The sequence below is a fragment of the Nansenia antarctica genome (genome assembly GCF_963989245.1).
Source record: "Nansenia antarctica genome assembly, chromosome: 3".
Lineage (NCBI taxonomy): Eukaryota > Metazoa > Chordata > Actinopteri > Argentiniformes > Microstomatidae > Nansenia > Nansenia antarctica.
In genome coordinates, this window is record NC_137688.1 from 1,785,101 (window position 1) to 1,807,600 (window position 22,500).

Genomic DNA, 22,500 nt, shown 5'->3' on the forward strand with positions numbered 1-22,500 from the left:
GACAACGCTGTGTCTCAGGAGGTAGAGGCTGTGTATCTAACATCTTAGTAAGTATCTAACATCTTAGTAAGTATCTAACATCTTAGTAAGTATCTAACATCTTAGTAAGTATCCATGACAACGTGGTGCAGAGCTGTGTCTCAGGAGGTAGAGGCTCAGGAGGTAGAGGCTGTGTCTCAGGAGGTAGCGGCTGTGTCTCAGGAGGTAGAGGTTGTGTCTCAGGAGGTAGAGGCTGTGTCTCAGGAGGTAGAGGCTGTGTCTCAGGAGGTAGAGGCTGTGTCTCAGGAGGTAGAGGCTGTGTCTCAGGAGGTAGAGGCTGTGTCTCAGGAGGTAGAGGCTGTGTCTCAGGAGGTAGAGGTTGTGTCTCAGGAGGTAGAGAATGTGTCTCAGGAGGTAGAGGCTGTGTCTCAGGAGGTAGAGGCTGTGTCTCAGGAGGTAGAGGCTGTGTCTCAGGAGGTAGAGCCTGTGTTTCAGGAGGTAGAGGCTGTGTCTCAGGAGGTAGAGGCTGTGTCTCAGGAGGTAGAGGCTGTGACTCAGGAGGTAGAGGCTGTGTCTCAGGAGGTAGAGGCTGTGTCTCAGGAGGTAGAGGCTGTGTATCAGGAGGTAGAGGCTGTGTCTCAGGAGGTAGAGGCTGTGTCTCAGGAGGTAGAGGCTGTGTCTCAGGAGGTAGAGGCTGTGTCTCAGGAGGTAGAGCCGCCGTCTAATGATCGCAGGTTTGGCAGATCGGCGGTTCGAGCCCCGGCTGGCCACATTTCGAAGTGTCCTTGGGCAACACACTGAACCCCAAATTGCTCCCAGTGAGCGGGCCGGCGCGTTGCATGGCAGCTTGCCACCATTGGTGTGTGAATGTGTGTGTGAATGGGTGAATGAGAGGCTTTGGATAAAGGCGCTATATAAGTCAATTTACCATTTACATCTCAAACATCTAAAATATTATTTTACTGTTTGCTATGCACAGGTTTTCTTCCATCGGTTTCTTTTCTATATAAAAAGAAATATCTCATATTGAGTCACAAACACCCTTACAGAGGTGTAGCCACTAAACATGTGCATTTATTTGACCGTACAGTGACGGTGAACATTTTGTAACGTTTGTCAAGAGACACAAGTACATAGGGGAGGCAGCTGCAATAAAGGACTCTTTCCTGTCACTTTAAAAAGTAGAATGTCTGGAACTTTCTTTCTAGAAGGAACTTTTACCTCAGGTAGTTGGACCACGGTTAATAATAGGGGAATAGGGGAATCCAATTGATTGTCGCCACCTTGCTCCGGGGCACAAACGCAATGTGTTTGTCTGTAACATTTTATAGTCACCATTCATAAAAAGAATAGGCCTATAAACATTTGAAGGAAGGACAGTTGGCATGGGTCCTATACCTCAGTTTAAAGACCCTCATTAGCACACAATATGCTGGCTGTAAAACATAATGTCAAAATGGCCATGGAGTGTTCTTCCTCTCCAATGGCATGCTGGGTATATGAGAACCCAATTATCGTGTCTCGCTAGTTGTGGAGGCGTAGTTTTAGCTGCCCCGCTAACCTTCGCTAACCTTTTCCACCAGACGCAGATTGTGGCATGACACAAGGAGATGATTTTATAACGTGCAGGCGAATAAGCCTATACCTCCGTAAAGTCTCTTCTCATGCTGTTTCATTCGAGGTTCATAGGTTCATAAACCTAATGTGTCTTCAGAGCTCATCATTTCTGCAAGGGGAAATTTTAGAAAGCAGCACTTACCTAAGGCCGTACCCATTTGGCACTGAAAACAGATACTGTAGCAGCTGCTCTAGCCAAAGTACATCATATCTCATCAGCGCTCTACACTAGCTAATGGATTTGGCTGAATGCATCATCATCTCTGACTGTGCTTGCGCTGACGTCTGCTACTTTCAAAGTGATTCTGTTAAAAAAACTTTCCTTGGGAAAGCGTCGGACATTTCGCAAAGTTCACTTTTGGACAGCATGCAGTACTTTAGCACTTTTGATATTGTTTCTTCAATACACCGACTCATAGGGTACTTCGACCACTCTCAGTTTTTTGGTCAGTCGTTTGCATTGGTGTAACGCTCACTGGCATTGTTCTGCTCCTTATAATAGAACCCCTGGTGGGAGGTACTGGTACCGTACACTTCATCCCATAAAGCCTCAGTAGCCGCAGGACATGTTGGCCTGGGTACCTCTCTTGTACCCAGTCCGGACTTGTTTGCTTGACTCTGTCTCTGTCTCTTGCTAAAGAGCATCGTTAAACCTTCAGGAGGGCTCTACAATAGTAGCCTTCTTTTTACATTTCTTTTTAAATATGCTTTTCAGGGCGTTTCTGCTTTTATTGCGATAGAGACAGTAGAGATTGTCAGGAAGGATGGGTGAGAGAGAGGAGGGACGAGATATGTCGAGGGTCGGAATCAAACCAGGAACCTTGCGATTATGTGGAATGGGCATTAATGTGTTACCACGCTAGAACTGTATTCTGTCATATACCAGGGACATACCAGGGGTATACCCAACTGACATTATTTCTGTCATGATACAGGATGGTTACTTGTTTTCAGGCTCAAGATTCCAGATAGCTTCATTGTCTGTCACACAGTGACAGAAATTCTCCTTTGACAGGCAGAAGTGCAGCTCAAGAATACAGTTTCCACATTAAAAACACACATAGGTCACATACATTAATACATACCATAAAAACAGACAGACATAGCAGTGTTTATAATAAAATGTAGTGCCTATTTAAAAAGTCCAGTCATTTAAAAATAATAGTAAAAAACAGTGTTATGGTTTAAAAAGCTAAAATGTTGTGGTTTTAAAAAAAAGGCTTTACCCTTAAGTGTTGGTCTCACAGTGTTCTAACCTCAACACTTTCTCTGTAAAGACTCAGTATGACGGTATGATATATATATATATATGTTACGGTACATGTGGGAATACGGTACATGTGGGAAAACTAGGGTTAGGGTTAGGTGCTACGTCGACTTGGTACATGCTGGCATGTCTAACCCTAACCGTAATCCTAGTTTTCCCACATGTACCGTCTTCCCACATCTACCGTAACATATATATATATATATATATATATATATATATATATATATATATATATATATATATACTTTAGTGCCTAGGTGAATGTGAGGTCCTTGTAAAAGTCCTGTCCAAGCCCAGCCGTCCTGGGGCACAGTGGGGGAGACAGGGAGGTTTCCCGAGGCAGGCTTTATAAGGCTCTGGCGTGGACAGCAACAGCCTGGATAATAATGCTTTTGTTGGGGGAAGTCAGGCCATACATTTACAGGGTTATATAAAAACCCTTACTGCTTTCTCTAGCACTGAGCCAAGGCAGTAGAACAGGCTTGGACTGTGAGTCACGCTGGCCAACAGGCTGCTTTCCCAATGACCATGACATGTGGCTTTCAATGTCAACACGGAATGTGATTGAAATGGACATTGAGGAAATCGGGGTGACTTACTGTACAGTGCAGCGTAAACACCTAGTTGCTTTGGTTTCGTGTGTAACTTATTTCCTTGATCTATGTTTAGTCCTTTTAACACTAGAACAGCCATGGGTGGGGTCAATTGATCCCCGTGAGTAAAGACAAATGTTATATCTTCGCACTCGATAACATTTCAGGACCCTCCTTTCATGACTTGTCCTAGATATGTGCAGTTCTACCACCCAGTATCCTTACATTTTCTAAATCACATCAGGATAAGCTTGTATGAAGATATTTTGCCGTTCTTCTGTGGAGGAAGCAGGCTTCATTTACAAGCGGCCAACTAGTGGTCGTTGTGTGTAAATAGCAGCTTGAGCATTGTAAAGAGGGGGTCATTTGCGGCTCTTTTAGTAGGTAAAAAAGACCTAAAAGGCACGGCTGTTCTAGTGTTAAGCAATGGCGGTTCCCCAGTTCCACGGAATGTGTGGTCAGTTCCTGTGAAGGTTCCCGTTATAGACTGTGTGTCTCGTGCTCTCTCTCTCTCTCTCTCTCTAGCTGAAGTGCTACCACAAGCGCTTCCGTAGCCCGTCCCGCGATGTGATATTCCGGGTGCAGTTCCACACCTGCGCGGTGCACGACTTGGGAATTGTCTTCGGAAAGGACGAGCTTGACGAGACCTTCAAGGGTAAGACGACTTCCTCCTAAAATGCCCACAAATAAGTTGTCATATTTCCAGATAAATGCTCTTCCCAGTGTAACTGATTTGATGACTGTATTGGATCCAGTGTGGATGGATGACATAGTACAATATATGATGATGATGATGATTATTGTTATTGTTATTGTTATTGTTATTGTTATTATTATTATTGGTTTGAAATCCTTGGACTGTTTTGAACATGGGGCGGCTGTGGCGAAGGAGGTAGAGGTGCACTGGCGGACTCAGAGGGGGGGCAGGGGGGGCGACCGCCCCTCCTGGTGCCCCCAGAGTTGAAAGACGTCTCTCTTAAGTGCCCTTTTGAGTGGCGAAAATGAGAGGACGTGCCCTACTGGTGCCCCTCCAATGGTCTAAACTTGACCATGTTCCCCCCACAGTTGAAAAAAGTCGCACTAAAGTGCCCTTTTGAGTGGCAAAGATTAGAGGATGTGCCCTATTGGCTGCCCTTCCAATGGTCGAAACTTGACCATGTGCACTGATGGGGTCCCATGTTGTGCAGTAGGTGCCCTTTTTTTCTTTTCGCCCCCCCTGCCCTTCAAACAGCCTGAGTCCGCCACTGTAGAGGTGAATGGGTGAATGAGAGGCCGTTGTGAAGCGCTTTGGATGAAGGCATAGCTGTATAAGTGCAGAGCATTTACATGGACAGTCCTTTCTCTCTTCTCGTCCTGACACCAGATGATCGCTTCCCAGAGTACGGCAAGGTGGAGTTCGTCTTCTCCTTTGGACCTGAGAAGTTACATGGTGAGCACCTGCTTCTCTGAGACCCTTCTCTCTCTCTCTGACCCCTCTCTCTCTCTGACCTCTCTCTCTCTCTCTGACCTCTCTCTCTCTCTCTCTGACCTCTCTCTCTCTCTGACCTCTCTCTCTCTGACCTCTCTCTCTCTCTCTCTCTGACCTCTCTCTCTCTGACCTCTCTCTCTCTCTCTGACCTCTCTCTCTCTCTGACCTCTCTCTCTCTCTCTGACCTCTCTCTCTCTCTGACCTCTCTCTCTCTCTGACCTCTCTCTCTCTCACCTCTCTCTCTCTCTGACCTCTCTCTCTCTCACCTCTCTCTCTCTCTGACCTCTCTCTCTCTCTGACCTCTCTCTCTCTGACCTCTCTCTCTCTCACCTCTCTCTCTCTCTGACCTCTCTCTCTCTCTGACCTCTCTCTCTCTCTCTGACCTCTCTCTCTCACCTCTCTCTCTCTCTCTGACCTCTCTCTCTCTCTCACCTCTCTCTCTCTCTGACCTCTCTCTCTCTCTCTGACCTCTCTCTCTCTCTGACCTCTCTCTCTCTCACCTCTCTCTCTCTCTCACCTCTCTCTCTCTCTGACCTCTCTCTCTCTGACCTCTCTCTCTCTCTCTGACCTCTCTCTCTCTCTCTCTCTCTCTCTGACCTCTCTCTCTCTCTGACCTCTCTCTCTCTGACCTCTCTCTCTCTCTCTCTGACCTCTCTCTCTCTCTCTCTCTCTCTGACCTCTCTCTCTCTCTCTGACCTCTCTCTCTCTCTCTGACCTCTCTCTCTCTCACCTCTCTCTCTCTGACCTCTCTCTCTTTCTCTCTGACCTCTCTCTCTGACCTCTCTCTCTCTCTCTCTCTCTCTGACCTCTCTCTCTCTCTGACCTCTCTCTCTCTGACCTCTCTCTCTCTCTCTCTGACCTCTCTCTCTCTGACCTCTCTCTCTCTCTCTGACCTCTCTCTCTCACCTCTCTCTCTCTCACCTCTCTCTCTCTCTCTGACCTCTCTCTCTCTCTCTGACCTCTCTCTCTCTCTCTGACCTCTCTCTCTCTCTCTGACCTCTCTCTCTCTCTCTGACCTCTCTCTCTCTCTGACCTCTCTCTCTCTCTGACCTCTCTCTCTCTCTCTGACCTCTCTCTCTCTCTGACCCCTCTCTCTCTCTGACCTCTCTCTCTCTCTGACCTCTCTCTCTCTCTGACCTATCTCTCTCTCTCTGACCTCTCTCTCTCTCTGACCTCTCTCTCTCTCTGACCCCTCTCTCTCTCTCTCACCTCTCTCTCTCTCTGACCTCTCTCTCTCTGACCTCTCTCTCTCTGACCTCTCTCTCTCTGACCTCTCTCTCTCTCTCTGACCTCTCTCTCTCTCTCTGACCTCTCTCTCTCTCTGACCTCTCTCTCTCTGACCTCTCTCTCTCTCTCTCTCTGACTTCTCTCTCTCTCTGACCTCTCTCTCTCTCTCTCTCTAACCTCTCTCTCACTCTCTCTCTGACCTCTCTCTCTCTCTCTGACCCCTCTCTCTCTCTGACCTCTCTCTCTCTCTGACCTCTCTCTCTCTCTGACCTATCTCTCTCTCTCTGACCTCTCTCTCTCTCTGACCTCTCTCTCTCTGACCCCTCTCTCTCTCTGACCCCTCTCTCTCTCTGACCTCTCTCTCTCTGACCTCTCTCTCTCTGACCTCTCTCTCTCTGACCTCTCTCTCTCTCTGACCTCTCTCTCTCTCTGACCTCTCTCTCTCTCTCTCTCTCTCTCTCTCTTGACCTCTCTCTCTCTGACCTCTCTCTCTCTCTCTCTGACCCCTCTCTCTCTCTGACCTCTCTCTCTCTCTGACCTCTCTCTCTCTGACCTCTCTCTCTCTCTGACCTCTCTCTCTCTCTGACCTCTCTCTCTCTGACCTCTCTCTCTGACCTCTCTCTCTCTCTGACCCCTCTCTCTCTCTGACCTCTCTCTCTCTGACCTCTCTCTCTCTGACCTCTCTCTCTCTGACCTCTCTCTCTCTGACCTCTCTCTCTCTCTGACCTCTCTCTCTCACCTCTCTCTCTCTCTGACCTCTCTCTCTCTCTGACCTCTCTCTCTCTCTGACCTCTCTCTCTCTCTCTCTGACCTCTCTCTCTCTGACCTCTCTCTCTCTGACCTCTCTCTCTCTCTCTCTCTGACCTCTCTCTCTCTGACCTCTCTCTCTCTCTCTCTCTCTCTCTCTGACCTCTCTCTCTCTGACCTCTCTCTCTCTCTCTCTGACCTCTCTCTCTCTCTCTCTCTGACCTCTCTCTCTCTCTCTGACCCCTCTCTCTCTCTGACCTCTCTCTCTCTCTGACCCCTCTCTCTCTCTGGGTTTCAGGGGTGGACCACCTGGAGAACGGGCCTACTGTCTCAGTGGATTACAATACCCAAGATCCTCTCATCCGCTGGGACTCCTATGAGAACTTCAACCAGAGCTGTGAGGACTCAGTGGAGGGTGAGTAGCGTCATATCAGCGGCTCGTTGAGTTCAGTGGCTGTGTTCTGTATTTGCTGTGTTGTGATTCTAGTGTTTTGGTACAAGCTTTGTTGACGATGGTCGGACATGAGCATGTTTGGACTGTTATCAGACGTGGATGCACATGAATACACACACACACACACACACACGCAAACTCAGACACACACACACACACACACACACACACACACACACACGCACACACACACACACACACACACACACACACACACACACGCACACACACACACACACGCACACACACACACACACACGCACACACACACACACACACACACACACACACGCACACACACACACACACGCACACACACGCAAACACACGCACACACACACACACACGCACGCAAACTCAGGCACACACACACACACACACACACACACACACACACACGCACACACACACACACACACGCACACACACACACACACACACACGCACACACACACACACACACGCACACACACACACACACACACACGCACACACACACACACACACGCACACACACACACACACACACACACACCACACACCCCTGCTGTCTGCTGTAAGGCTGAGGGTGTTAATGACCTCGTCTCTCACCTCCCAGCCTCTTAACACCTCGTAACAACAGGCCAGGAGGGACACTCATTATGTTTAAGTTAACCAAGCAAAAATACACACACCCACACACCCACACACACACACACACATACACACACACACACACACACACACACACACACACACACACACTCCCACCCCTCTATCCACGAACTTCTGACTTCTGAAGAGGTCAGTGTGTGTGTGCGTGCCCCTCCCCTGGCTGTCTCTGTGTGCGTGTCAGAGGGACAGATCCAATCAGAGCTCCAATCAGGGCTCCCACGGGTCCTGGAAATCCTGGAAAGTTTGTGAATTTGAGAAAAAGAAATCAAGGCAGGGCAGACAGGCAGGCAGGGCAGACAGGCAGGCAGACAGGCAGGGCAGGCAGGGCAGGTAGGCAGACAGGCAGGCAGAGAGGCAGGCAGACAGGCAGGGCAGACAGGCAGGCAGACAGGGCAGACAGGTAGGCAGGCAGGCAGACAGACAGGGCAGGTAGGCAGGCAGACAGGGCAGACAGACAGGCAGGCAGACAGGGCAGGCAGGGCAGACAGGGCAGGTAGGCAGACAGGCAGGCAGGCAGGCAGAGAGGCAGGCAGACAGGCAGGGCAGGCAGACAGGCAGACAGGGCAGACAGGCGGGCAGACAGGCAGGCAGGCAGGCAGACAGGCAGGGCAGGCAGACAGGCAGGCAGGGCAGACAGGGCAGGTAGGCAGGCAGGCAGGCAGGCAAGCAGGCAGGCAGGGCAGACAGACAGGTAGGCAGGCAGACAGGGCAGACAGGCAGACAGACAGGGCAGGCAGGCAGGCAGGCATGGCAGGTAGGCAGGGCAGGCAGGCAGGGCAGACAGGCAGGCAGACAGGCAGGTAGGCAGGCAGGGCTCATTCCCGAGGTGGAGCCGCACGATCTCTCTCAGCGCGGGTCCAGCATTGTGACAGCATTGTGACAATGTTGTTTTCTTCAATTGGCTTGTTGTCCACTCGTTGCTGATATCTACGGGCAAATCAACAGATCGTTGATGTTTTGTTTGCGTAGCGCTTTTCACAAATACGTTCGAGAGACGTAAGTCTCAAAGTGACAATTTCGGATTTGAAAGAAAGACACAAAGAATTGATCCATTTGTATCTTATTGCCCTCTGGTTTATACATCAAGTGTGTAACTCTTGCACTTCTACTTCTGCGTGTGATTGCACTAGTGAACTGTGAAGCTGCGATGTTGCTGTTCTCTCTGGCTGCCTGTCCTGGTACTCTGATAGCTCTGTAAGGCCAAGGATAATCTAACTATGGCAACCTGTTTTATCACTCTGGACCAAAAGTGGCCAACCCCTATCACCAATCACCAGCTTTAAATAGGGGACGCCAAAATAGTTGGCGGCTTCTGTGTGTGAGTGTGTGTGTGTGTGTGGGTGTGGGTGTGTGTCTGGGTGGGTGTGGGTGGGTGTGTGTGTGTGTGTGTGTGTGTGTGTGTGTGTGGGTCTGTGTGTGTTTGTCTTGGTGAGGACATCTGACAGGGTATCTGTGATTGTGGTCCCAGCCATTTTGAAACGACCATTCCGGAGGAGGGGGGGGGGGGGGGTGTTTGTGGCGCTGGCACAGACAGCGTATGTGCTTCCAGGACACTGGGTTGTGTGTCTGCATCTCCACTGTCATTAAGTGTGTCCCTGACTCACTCCAGACCCACTGGTCAGAGCTGGGATGGCAACCAGCTCCACCAAACTGAACGGTTTTTAAAAACGATCACATGCAAAAGCAGGATGCCATTTGATGGTGATGGGTAACACTTACAGCAGCAGTAATCGTTCATGGTAGTTATCGAGTTCTCTCAAATTCTCAAATTCTTCTCTTTCGCCCAAAATATTTTGTGGATATTCCAAATAATTCTGAATGGAAACATCAAGGAAAGCCACAGAGGCCCTCTGCTACCGCCTTCCAAGCCCGTGTCACTTTCATTACTGAGGAAACGGAGAAACCGGCTGTTTCTCTTTACCATAATAGACGTGGTAAATACTTTCAAGATTAGAGGTCAGTGTTTGTTAAATGGGTTAAATGATTGTTCAAAGAAACAAATGGAACTCATTTTGGAGCAACAACCTTTGTTCTGTGACTGGCGAGTGGTTTGGGAGCGGAGCGCCGGAGAGAGAGAGAGAGAGAGAGAGAGAGAGAGAGAGAGAGAGAGAGAGAGAGAGAGAGAGAGAGAGAGAGAGAGAGAGAGAGAGAGAGAGAGAGAGAGAGAGAGAGAGAGAGAGAGAGAGAGAGAGAGAGAGAGAGAGAGAGAGAGAGAGAGAGAGAGAGAGAGAGAGAGAGAGAGAGAGAGAGAGAGAGAGAGAGAGAGAGAGAGAGAGAGAGAGAGGAGAGGAGGTGGAGGAGGGAGGGAGAGAGAGAGGAGGTGGAGGAGGGAGGGAGAGAGAGAGAGAGAGAGGAGAGGAGGAGGAGGGAGAGAGGGAGAGAGAGAGGAGAGGAGAGGAGGTGGAGGAAGCGAGGGAATACTTAGCCTTGGGAAGAGAAGGAGGACAAGCGTGGCCTAGCGTACCTCTGCTCACACGCTCTGTTTGGTGACAACAGTTGTGTTCATGTCTCAGCTGTGTTCAGGTGTGTTCTAGTCTCAGGTGTGTTCAAGTCTCAGGTGTGTTCATGTCTCAGGTGTGTTCAGGTGTGTTCATGTCTCAGGTGTGTTCATGTCTCAGGTGACTCTCGGCACTGTGGAGGACAAAGTCAACCTCAAAGCGCTCTCATCCAAATCCATCTTACCTGAGACTGTCTCCCCCAAACCAACCACACTCACTACAAACATAATATATGTCATGACTACTTGCACACTACTGATTACTTGCTGACACTACCTGACTACCTGACCACCTGTACTGTATTATATTGCATTTCCTGGTTCATTCTACTTTTCAACGCACAGCTTTGTGCACTATTGACTACCGTGTAGGACAGTGGCTACTACCGTCACATCACTACTTACTGATTTGATTTGTTTTTCTCTACTTTGTTATTCAGATGTTGCATCTTAATGCTGCAATGCCAACGTTGAGGACAAAAGCCACATAATTGTATTCTTGTGTAAAGCAAATTCTGATGGTGATTCTGATTAGCACTTGTGGTCCTTTGTACTTATGAAACACTCACACCCCTAAAACCGTCATAACACATCTGGAGCCCGTAACTCACAGTGTTGCCAACACGGTCTCAGAGCCTGAAGTCTCAAATACTACATCTCCAAACCCCACGCCTTCTGTACCAAACACAGGTCCAACACTTTCATGTTCTCAAAAACTAACTGATGGAACCTCCGGCACATGGAACCTCCAGCACATATACTACATACTACAGCCTCAACTGCAGAGTGGCACAGAAGGGGATTGACAAAGCTTGCAGTGTGTGTGTGTGTGTGTGTGTGTGTGTGTGTGTGTGTGTGTGTGTGTGTGTGTGTGAGAGAGAGAGTGTGAGCTCCCACTCTGTTCAGATGACCAGTGTAGTGCCTAGATGCTGAGGTTTACGCTTCACAGGTAAACTGGGAACGCTGTTCTGAACTTGTCCTCGCTTCTTTTGAATGTATTATTCACATCAGACTTCTCATTCCTCCCACCTCTTCAACTGAGGTTATCACACTACTCTGTTAAAGTTCGGCCATTATTGAGGATTGAATGTTTTAGAATTTTGTAAAATATGAGGATAACACAAATGATAATATGTAATTATGCGATATATACGCAGGTTTTCTGGTCCAGCTGTGTGCACAGAGAAGAGAGACACTGTCAGCATTTACAAGGCTGCTCTTTTTCAGAACCAAACACGTTGCTGCTGCATAACATATTTGATTCGGCAATTTGTTTTTTATCCAATGTTTAGCCAGGGTGGAGACCAGCCTGTGTGTGTGTGTGTGTGTGTGTGTGTGTGTGTGTGTGTGTGTGTGTGTGTGCGTGCGTGCGTGCGTGTGTGAGAAAGAGAGATAATAGTGTTAATGTGTATTCTCTGTCTCTGTGACTGCACAGACACACACACACACCACACACACCACACACACACACACACACACCACACACACACCACACAGACACACCACACACACACCACACACACACACACACACACACACAGCCACACCATTGGAAGTCTTTTCCAGGGAATAGTAGAATAACAGTAGATTCTCTCTCTTTGGGTCAAGCTGTTGGATTTGTTGATTGGATTGGTGCTTGACAAAAGAGTGAAATGTAGTCTATTAAAAACTCCTATCATGTTTCCATACATATACTCATACTCCTACTCTAACCAGACTCGTATAGTCCAACTTCCCAGCTGACAAGGATCTCGCCGCGAGACGCCGAGCTACGAGGTCCCATCTGAATGTAGTTAAGCCTCATTAAAATGTGTCGGGTGAAGAACAATGTTTCTCACAGGACATGGGAGAGGTGAAGCCATCTGGCCTTTGTGTTGGAAACGGGCCTAAACTAGACGTTGTCTGGTCTGTGTGTGTGGGGGGCTTTGAGGGATTACACTGCTTTGACTGCAAACTCCGCACTGTTTTGGTGGAGGAGCGTCACAGCAAGGACAGCCAAAAACGAATGCCCCCTCGGAGAAGAAGAGGCATCTAGACACAAACACAACACAGGATAACATGTGGTCTTGTGTATAGAATAGAATAATGTCCCTCTTGTTTCTGGTTTGGAACGCAGACATAGGGCGGCTGCCTCGTTCTTTTGAAACACAGACATGCGTAGGGATGACCATACAAGGCCGTGAAGAGATGTTCGTATTCGTAGAGAGTTGAACAGTTCTTATTGAACGAAAACGACATGACGACAATCGAGAAGTCACTTTTGCACAACCGCTTGTCGTCGGAGAGAGACAGCACTAGCCATTATCCATGGTGACTGATATACAGTATGGGAACCACAGCCCTCCCGGCTACAGCCTGCCTCCAGCTGTTGTCCAGATTCTCTCTCCCTCTCTCTCTCTCTCTCTCTCTCTCTCTCTCTCTCTCTCTCTCTCTCTCTCTCTCTCTCTCTCTCTCTCTCTCTCTCTCTCTCTCTCTCTCTCAGATGTTTGGCTGCCAGGGTAACACAATGTTTGTCTTTGGGTTTAATTTTATGAGAACTGTAAGGTCGTGGTTGGAGGAGGAGGAGGAGGAGGAGGAAGAGGAAGAGAGGAGGAGGAGGAGGAGGAAGAGAGGAGGACAAGAACAAGGGACTCCTCCCTATCTTTATTAGACACCGTTGTCTTGTTTCTCTTGATGCTTTGCAGGCCTCATCCACCTGAACGGGTGATTTATCCTGCCTGATAGAAGCCCTCTGAGGCAGGGAGGACAGACATGGCTGTTGAGATCCACATAAGCATGCACTCATACACCACACACACACACACACACACACACACACACACACACACACACACACACCACACACACCCACACACACACACACCACACACACACACACCACACACCACACACACACACACACACACACACACAACATTGTGGGACACAGACAAACACCCACATCGGGGCTGCACCCCGCCCCTCCCCTCCCATCTGCAGAGGGAACCCCAGCCTCCCCCCTGTGTGTGTGTGTGTGTGTGTGTGTGTGTGTGTGTGTGTGTGTGTGTGTGTGTGTGTCTGTGTGTCTGTGTGTCTGTGTGTCCCCCCGGGCCAGGCGGGCTCTGGACCTCGTCAGAGAACAGATCCACTCCATTTCCTCAGCGTGACTCATGCGCTGCGCTGCGCCGTGCCAAAGCAATTAGCCTGTCAACGACCGCCGTGTGGAGAAAACGCCTCGCGCTGTATACCGAGACAATCGATATCGTATGCGGTCGGAAAATAATAATATCGATGCATTAGTATCCTTAGCCTAAATGCCTTGGACTTCAATACACCAAAGTCATCAAGAACTATAATCGGCCCAGGGCCTTCTTAGAGTCGATGGAAACGGAAGTCCCCCGCCTGGTCCTGCTTACAGTAAACAGACAAGGCCGTCTGCTGCGGGGGGACTGAGGAGATCGATAGATACTGCTGCTATCAGGACAATGAAGAACGCTGATTCACCGCCCACACACACACCAGCCAACAGTCTGGCAGCCATGTCTCTCTCTCTCTCTCTCTCTCTCTCTCTCTCTCTCTCTCTCTCTCTCTCTCTCTGTCTCTCTCTCTCTCTCTGTCTCTCTCTCTCTCTCTCTGTCTCTCTCTCTCTCTGTCTCTTTCTCTCTCTCTCTCTGTCTCTCTCTCTCTCTCTCCCTCTCTCTCTCTCTCAGTCTCTCTGTCTCTCTCTGTCTCTCTCTATCCATCCATCAGATCCACTGAATTGGGTCCTTTGAAATTGTCATGGAAATGACAGTTAGGAAGTCATGGAAATGACAGTTAGGAAGTCATGGAAATGACAGTTAGGAAGCCTCTTACTTTGTTTTGGGGGTTGTCAACAGGACGTCGTGCACGTTGGATAGCTTATACGTACGTCCCTACTGGCACCTAACGTTAGGCCTTATTACAGGGTGTCTGGAAGTGAATGTCAAAGCTGTGCCTAGCTATTCTCTATGAGAAACATAAACTGGCGAAAGGAATTTAGTCTGGCTTTTTTGTGCGAGAAGTCTGCGAAGCTACCCTCGGTTTCACCTAAACAGGCAGGAACAATCGTCAGCTCTCCGTCCCCCTCCCATTATGATAAATTTAGCATTTTACGTTTACATAATTTGTGTGTACTTGTGCTAGTAACATTTTTGGTTATAATAAATAGTCAGCAAATTCCGGACAATCGGACAACGCACTTTTGTTTTACAATACTTTTTGTTTTGCGCTCAGCCAAAATTCGGGTAACAGAAGTGTTTAGTGGACACAGTAAAGGGGAAAAGCGGTTGTCTTCAGGAGACGCAGTGCTGGGGGGTAGTAGATGTCTCAGGAGACACAGTGCTGGGGGGTAGTAGATGTCTCAGGAGACGCAGTGCTGGGGGTAGTAGATGTCTCAGGAGACGCAGTGCTGGGGGGTAGTAGATGTCTCAGGAGACGCAGTGCTGGGGGGTAGTAGATGTCTCAGGAGACACAGTGCTGGGGGGTAGTAGATGTCTCAGGAGACGCAGTGCTGGGGGGTAGTAGATGTCTCAGGAGACGCAGTGCTGGGGGGTAGTAGATGTCTCAGGAGACGCAGTGCTGGGGGGCAGTAGATGTCTCAGGAGACGCAGTGCTGGGGGGCAGTAGATGTCTCAGGAGGAGCAGTTAAGGTGTAACCAGAAGAGATGGAGGTCTTCAGTCTCCGACGGAAGATGGGTAGTGACTGCAGTTCTGACAGCTGTGGGAAGCTCATTCCACCAGCGGGGAGCCAGTGTTGTGAAAAGACGTGATCGGGGCAGCATGGATTCAAAGGCAAAGTTGCCATAGAAAACTTTATTCGAATCTGATGAGTCTATAAATAATCAGATGGATGCGATTAGTACGGTATTGGTGCGGCAGATGGCTTTGAAAAGGGCTCATCCTACGTCTGGGTTTACACATGATTCATGAGCAGTGATGGGTCTGCCCTGCCTCCTTGGTTCTTCTCCAGACCGCAGCACAGCCTGCCCCGGCCAGCCCATCAAAGCGTCGCCTCAGATGGGCTTAACTGGAGGCCCCTCCCAGTGCTCTGAGCGGAGCTTGATTGCTTTTCCTGAGACACTACATCATCATAAGTGAAACTTTAGCTCCTTATAGATGGACTCTATGGGCCATGACGATGTGTGCGTGTGCGTGTGCGTGTGTGTGTGCGTGTGCGTGTGCGTGTGTGTGTGTGTGTGTGTGTGTGCGTGTGCGTGTGTGTATTCGTATGTGTGTTTGTGGGCAAGTGCCTGCATTTGTGTGTTTTCAAGATGTCCTTTATGTGTACTCAGTGTGTGTACTATGCGTGTGTCTTTATGTGTCCTCAGTGTGTGTACTACGTGTGTGTTAATGTGTACTCAGTGTGTGTACTACGTAGGGCTGGGTATCGCCACTGATTTCCCAAAACGATTCGATTCCGATTCACCAGCTCAGTGAGCTCACGATTCGATTCGATTCACGATTCGATTCGATTCGATTCGATTCCGATTCGATCTAGTTAAAATATACATTTTTTGCTTGAATATGAAAGAGATTCTCAGAATTAATGCTATAAATGGTTCAAGGAACCCTATAACATGTAGCATTGTTAAACATATCAATGAATTGACTCCAAAGCAGTTACATGAATGTACTTTTTATTTACATATGACTTTGCTTTTGTCCAGCTCATCTCTATCGTCACATTTTTTAAATCCAAAATGCACCCAGACATCTGACTTTAAGCCTGGTGGTGACTTGAGTGTCCCTGCCATCGCCATGTTTTTAGATTTTAGTGTTGAGACCTCACGTTGCGTGAGATATGATCAATTCTTGTAGCACGAGATCTCGTTGCGGGTTGAAGCTGCAAGCAAAAAAAAAAAAAAAAAAAAAAAAATCGATCTCGGGATTTAGGAATCGATAATCGCTCATTTTAATGAAGATCGATTCTGAATCGGGAAATCGATTTTTTGAACCCAGCCCTAGTACTACGTGTGTGTTAATGTGTACTCAGTGTGTGTATTACTATTGCAAACTGTATAAAGAGTTACCTCAGAGAGTTCATTCCACTACCAGTGGCCATTATGACACATTCTAGCCGTTCTAGGACATTCTACGATCTGCTTTCAAACACTTTTTGGTTGTGTATCTGCTCTGTCTCGCAGATGTCAAAGGAGAGGATCATTGGTGCATTATTTAAGGACCTGCATTTTAAAAGCCCCCCCCCCCCGCCCCCCGCCCGCCCGCCATCAGTCCAGAGTAAGAACTAAACTACACAATAAGCCCTAAGTGCTAAAGCCTGGGAGACACCACCGGCCTCTACCTCAGCAGCGTGTGTTCGTCTCCTTTGGAGATGCTAATGGGTTAGCACAGACACACGTCTCAAGTGTGTCTAGAGAGTCAGAGACTCACCTATTTCTTTTTTCGTGTGCCGCACGCGTGAAAATGATCTGTTGATAGTCATACGCTGTAAATATGTCTGTATGTCATACATTTCGGGGCGGCTGTGGCGCAGGAGGTAGAGTCGCCGTCTAATGATCACAAGATCGGCATGTCGGCGGTTCGAGCCCCGGCTGGCCACATGTCGAAGTGTCCTTGGGGCAAGACACTGAACCCCAAATTGCTCCCAGTGAGCGTGCCGTCCGGTGCCTTGCATGGCAGCTTGCCGCCATAGGTGTGTGAATGGGTGAATGAGAGGCCGCTGTAAAGCGCTTTGGATAAAGGCATAGCTATATAAGTGCAGTCCATTTTATGTTGCTTACTCAGCCGAAATCAGCTATGCCAAGGTGCCAGATATATTACTCACACACATTCAGTTATTCTCCAATGACAAAATGGCCAACCAAACTTGAATGATATCTCCACGGTAACAGATCATTAACAGAGTCAGCAGGAGAGGTGGTTTCCCGGTGATGTTTGGGTCTCTGTGCCCTCGGCCTTGTCCCTGCGCCTCCCATAGGGACGGTAGGCGACTCTCAACCAGGAAGTAGTCTGCTGACGGACTGAATCAATAGTTTAGCCATTAACTGTGCCTGGATCTGGCACGTGCTATAAACAGCTACTAGTAACGATCCGAGCTCTCTCCAGGGGGGCTGGAATGTCCGATTCTCTAACCGCCATTAGTGGCTCAACTGGTGCCAGAGGTTACGCCCAGCTAGCTTCTCCCAGAATGCTGTTCTCACAGAGGTCCTCATTGATTAGATTGAAATAGATGAGCCTCGGCCAGTTGTATCTATGGTTATATCTATGGTTGTATCTATGGTTGTATCTATGGTTGTATCTATGGTGGTATCTATGGTTATATCTATGGTTGTATCTATGGTTGTATCTATGGTTGTATCTTTGTTTATAGCTATGGTCTATGGACCATCTGGGGAACAGAACCTCAAGGCATTCAGACAGAAACACACACTACATCATGTAACCAATTCACGGGGTCAGAATCTTAGTCCGTTGTGATTCAACTCAAGCCTGGATCAGACGTGACATGGATGGATCTGGTGGAAGTTGAAATGGCCTCCGCTGAGCACGAGACGTTCCATGTTTCATGTTTCGAGTTTATTGTTACATCCCATTATACCAGAGTAACGTTGCTAAAATGGTAAATGGACTGCACTTATATAGCGCCTTTTTTGATGCTCCAAAGCGCTTTACAACGGCCTCTCATTCACCCATTCACACACACACACATTCACACACCAATGGCGGCAAGCTACCATGCAAGGCGCCGGCCGGCCCCGCTCACTGGGAGGAATTTTGGGGTTCAGTGTCTTGCCCAAGGACACTTAGACACGTGGCCAGCCAGGGCTCGAACCGCCGATCTGCCAACCTTGCGATCATTAGACGCCAGCTCTACCTCCTGAGACACAGCCGCCCCGTTCTCAGGCTTCAGTTCCTCCAGGTTGCCGTGAGAAGAGAAATAAAGCGGCAGTAGTTATAAACAAATATGAACAGATGAGGCAGATGATGTCACGTCTCAGGAAGTGTTCACACCCCACGACTGCAGTCTGATCATGGCATCACAGAAACACACACACATACACACGCACACACATACACAGACAAACACAAACACACACACACACACACACACACACACACACACACGCACAGACAAACACACACACACACACGCACACACACGCACAGACAAACACACACACACAGACAAACACACACACACACACACACACACACGCACAGACACACACACACACACGCACAGACAAACACACACACACACACACACACACACAGACAAACACACACACACACACACACACACACGCACACACACAAACACACACACACACGCACACACACACACACACACATACACGCACACACACACACACACACGCACACACACACACACACACACACACACACACGCACAGACAAACACACACACACACACACACACACTGTGCAGGCAGACTAACGGGTCGTGAACACATCACACACCAGTAGAAAACCCAGACAGGAATAGGAGATCGGTCTGTCGTTAAAAGGCTGCGAAGGTGTTAGCCGACAGATTGGGTTCCCTCTCTATTTCTGATCTGGCCTCCTCAGCTCGTGATTTGGCTCAACTTAAGAGATACACACAAGCCGCCGAGGGACTTCTAAGGCAGGGTTAAATCTGATCTGGGGAGGCGTCTGGTCTAGAATAGTCATTATCGTCATGGTTACGGTTGTCATCGACGATAAACGGACTGGAGAGGTTAATGGAAGTTCAGAGAAGATGATGATGGCGGTGGCGATGTTGATGATGATGATGATGATGATGATGATGAGGGTGAAGAGGAAGCTAGCCCTGCCTTCTTGAGGTTAGAGGAGGATCTCGCTGACCCTTCATTGAGTGTGTGGTTGGGTCAGTGCGGGGATGAGTTCCCCATCCTTGTAGCAGACTCAGTGGCGATCCCTCAGACGCCGCCGTCCTCAGATCAGACCACTTCCTCCATGTTTCCTCTCATCACCTTTTCCTCTCTTTCTCCTTTTCCCTCCTTCTTCCCCCCCCTCTCCCTCTCCCTCTCCCTCTCCCAGCCCAGTCTAGGGTGTGGCTTCTGTCTCTGCACAGGCACGGCTGTGTTCCTGTTCTCAGCCTCTCTCTCTCTCTCTCTCTCTCTCTCTGATAGCTTGTTAAATGCCAGTTACTAGTCATTGGAACCCAGTGAGCTCTTTTCCATTACGGAGCCGGTGTGTGTGTGTAGGTGTGTGTGTGGGTGTGTGTGTGTGTGTGTGTCTGTGTGCTTGAGAGAGAGCGAGAGAGCGAGAGAGAGAGAGAGTGAGAGAAAGAGAGAAGAGTGATGTCACTCCCTCAAACACATACCGTGGTGTGGGAGAGCCAGTGCGTGCACACACACACACACACACACACACACACACAGACTGTGTTGTGAGAGTCAATGGGAATTCACCGCAGCAGCTTTCAACTCACTCTGATTGGCTCAGAGGAGCGTTGGCCCCAGCAGCAGCAGCAGCAGCAGCAGTAGCAACACAGTGAGACTTGTCTCAAGGAGGAGGAACTGAGTCCCCGAGCCAAGACAACTCCCCTCACTCTCTCCAGAATGTTCCTCTCCAGGGCCTCCGCTTTGGGGGTAGCAAAAAACAGAGAGGGGGCTTTTCCCTTAACTTAACTCCTCCGTAGTGGACCGTACCTGCCCAGTCCACACAGGTGGGGGGGGAGATTCACTCAGAGTGTCCTCGGCTCTCGGCTGTTACGCTGCTGTTATGAGATGGAGCTTAAAGAAACCTGAAGAAGTCAGAAGTCACTGACTGACTAACTTCCCACAGTAAGTGCTTTAGCGTGTGTTGTTGTTGTGTGACTGGTATGTGAGGGTGTGTGTGTGTGTGTGTGTGTGTGTGTGTGTGACTGGTATGTGAGGGGGTGTGTGTATGGAGCGGTGGTGAGATAGATGGATGGATGGTCTGTTGTTGTTGTGCGGCTGGTATGTGAGGTATGTGTGTGGAGCTGTGTGTTGTGCTGATAGACGGGTGATCTGTCGCTGGTCCGATGTCACGTTTGGCAGTTTAGGCAGGTGATTAAAAAGGTGCTGAAACTGAGAGAAAGGGGCAAGCTCCGCTTTCAAGGGGAATGTGTGTGTGTGTGTGTGTGTGTGTGTGTGTGTGTGTGTGTGTGTGTGCGCGCGCGTGTGTGTGTGTGCGCGTGTGTGTGTGCGTGTGTGTGTGTGTGTGTGTGCGTGTGTGTGTGTGTGTGTGTGTGTGTGTGTGTGCGCGTGTGTGTGTGTGTGTGTGTGTGTGTGTGCGTGCGTGTGTGTGTGTGTGTGTGTGATTTCGTATGTGCGGTGATGCCTCTTTGGTGTCGGCCTCCAGGATTTGGAACCAAACCGAACCTAAACTGCTTATAACATTAGAGATATGATGGTCAGACGCAGGGGCAGGGTGCCATGTGTGACAGGGGCTGCTGTTTGGGTCCCCAAGTAGGGCAAGGTAAAAAAAGAAATGTTCGTTTGATTATGAATGTGCAGATTAGATTGTAAGCTTTCAAATGACATTTCATGAATTGAAATCTGAAAAAATTGTTGAAGAAGATATGCTTGTTTGAATGTCGGTTCACCTCAAACCAAATAGCGGAGAAAACCGCTCTGAATCAAAACACACACACTTGTTCCCGTGGCGGTTTGCTAGTTAGCAGCTAACAATAAAGAACATTCCTATGTCATATTTAACTGCAGGTTTAGCACATCACAACATGCTGACAGAACATCAACATGCTAAAAACACATAACTACACAAAACTAGATGATCACACAGTCCTTGCTTATGAACAGTCCTAAAATGTTACTTTATTTACAAGTCATGCATCACTGACACTCCCCCAGTACAAAGCAGGACGGCAGACGCTACAGTGAATCCAGAACAAACTATTCAAGTATTTAGTGATCCTAAAACCGTTATTTGGTATATATATATATATATATATATATATATATATATGTGTTACGGTACATGCGGGAAAACTAGGGTTAGGGTTAGGTGCTAGGGTGTTAAGGTTAGGGTTAGGGTTAGGGTTAGACCTGCCAGCATGTACCAAGTCGACGTAGCACCTAACCCTAACCCTAGTTTTCCCACATGTACCGTATTCCCAAATGTACCGTAACATATACTGCATATATATATATATATATATATATATATATATATATATATATATATATATATATATTTAGTGGGCACTTCAACACTTAAACTTTCATAATAGGGAAAATGGTAAAAAGTCATTTCTACAACTTTCTGCAATGTTTTGTTTAGTGTGGATATGTTCAGATCATAGTTTAGAACAATACTACACATGAAAAGGGGATTAAGTAAACAATGCTCAAATTAATATTCAAATTAAAGCAGAATTTGGTCACAGTGACAAGCCCATCCAGCGTATCCTTTGGGAGAGTCCATCATGGTCGGCATGAAGGTTTAAATTCAATAGAAACGTTTTTCCCGAACATATTATGTTTCGGTTTCCTTTCTGGTTGTTGGTCTGTGGCAAATCTGTTTTTACAGATCTTGTCAGTTTGATAGTTTGATAGTGTGGTATTTTGGGTTGGTGAGACACTCAGGAGGCAAAGATAGGATCGACTAGTCATCAACAGCAACAGAGGCCAGAATAGATTGATGGGGGGAGGGGGGGGAGGGGTCGCTTCTTCCAAGCAATGCTGTTTTAAAGGAAGTGCTAGTAGGCTGTGGGCCTGGGCCAGAACCAAACTCACTGTCCAGGGAATCAGCCATTACAGAAGGATCTAGAAGGGTCTGGAAGGTTCTAGAAGGATCTGGAAGGATCTAGAAGGATCTAGAAGGGTCTAGAAGGATCTAGAAGGATCTAGAAGGATCTAGCGTGTCCTGTAGTCCACTTCTACAGTGCTCAGAGGATCAGTGCTTCAGGACTCAGTGTTCCACTCTGTCAACCTGGTCTTCATCCTCCCTGACACTGACACGACCACTCTGAACACTAGAACACTCTGAACACTAGAACACTCTGAACACTAGAACATCCGTGAG

At 48.4% G+C, this 22,500-nt stretch overlaps 1 protein-coding gene across 1 annotated transcript in view; it reads left to right on the top strand.

Moving 5' to 3' along the window:
• Positions 1-22,500, top strand: part of LOC308153197 (tensin-1-like) — a gene marked incomplete at both ends in the record, with an annotated part of 215,051 nt that overhangs the window by 157,815 nt on the left and 34,736 nt on the right. The window contains 3 exon segments of the mRNA XM_080526283.1: positions 3,985-4,114; positions 4,823-4,888; positions 7,200-7,316. Coding sequence (XP_080382409.1) covers positions 3,985-4,114; positions 4,823-4,888; positions 7,200-7,316 — 313 coding nt within the window.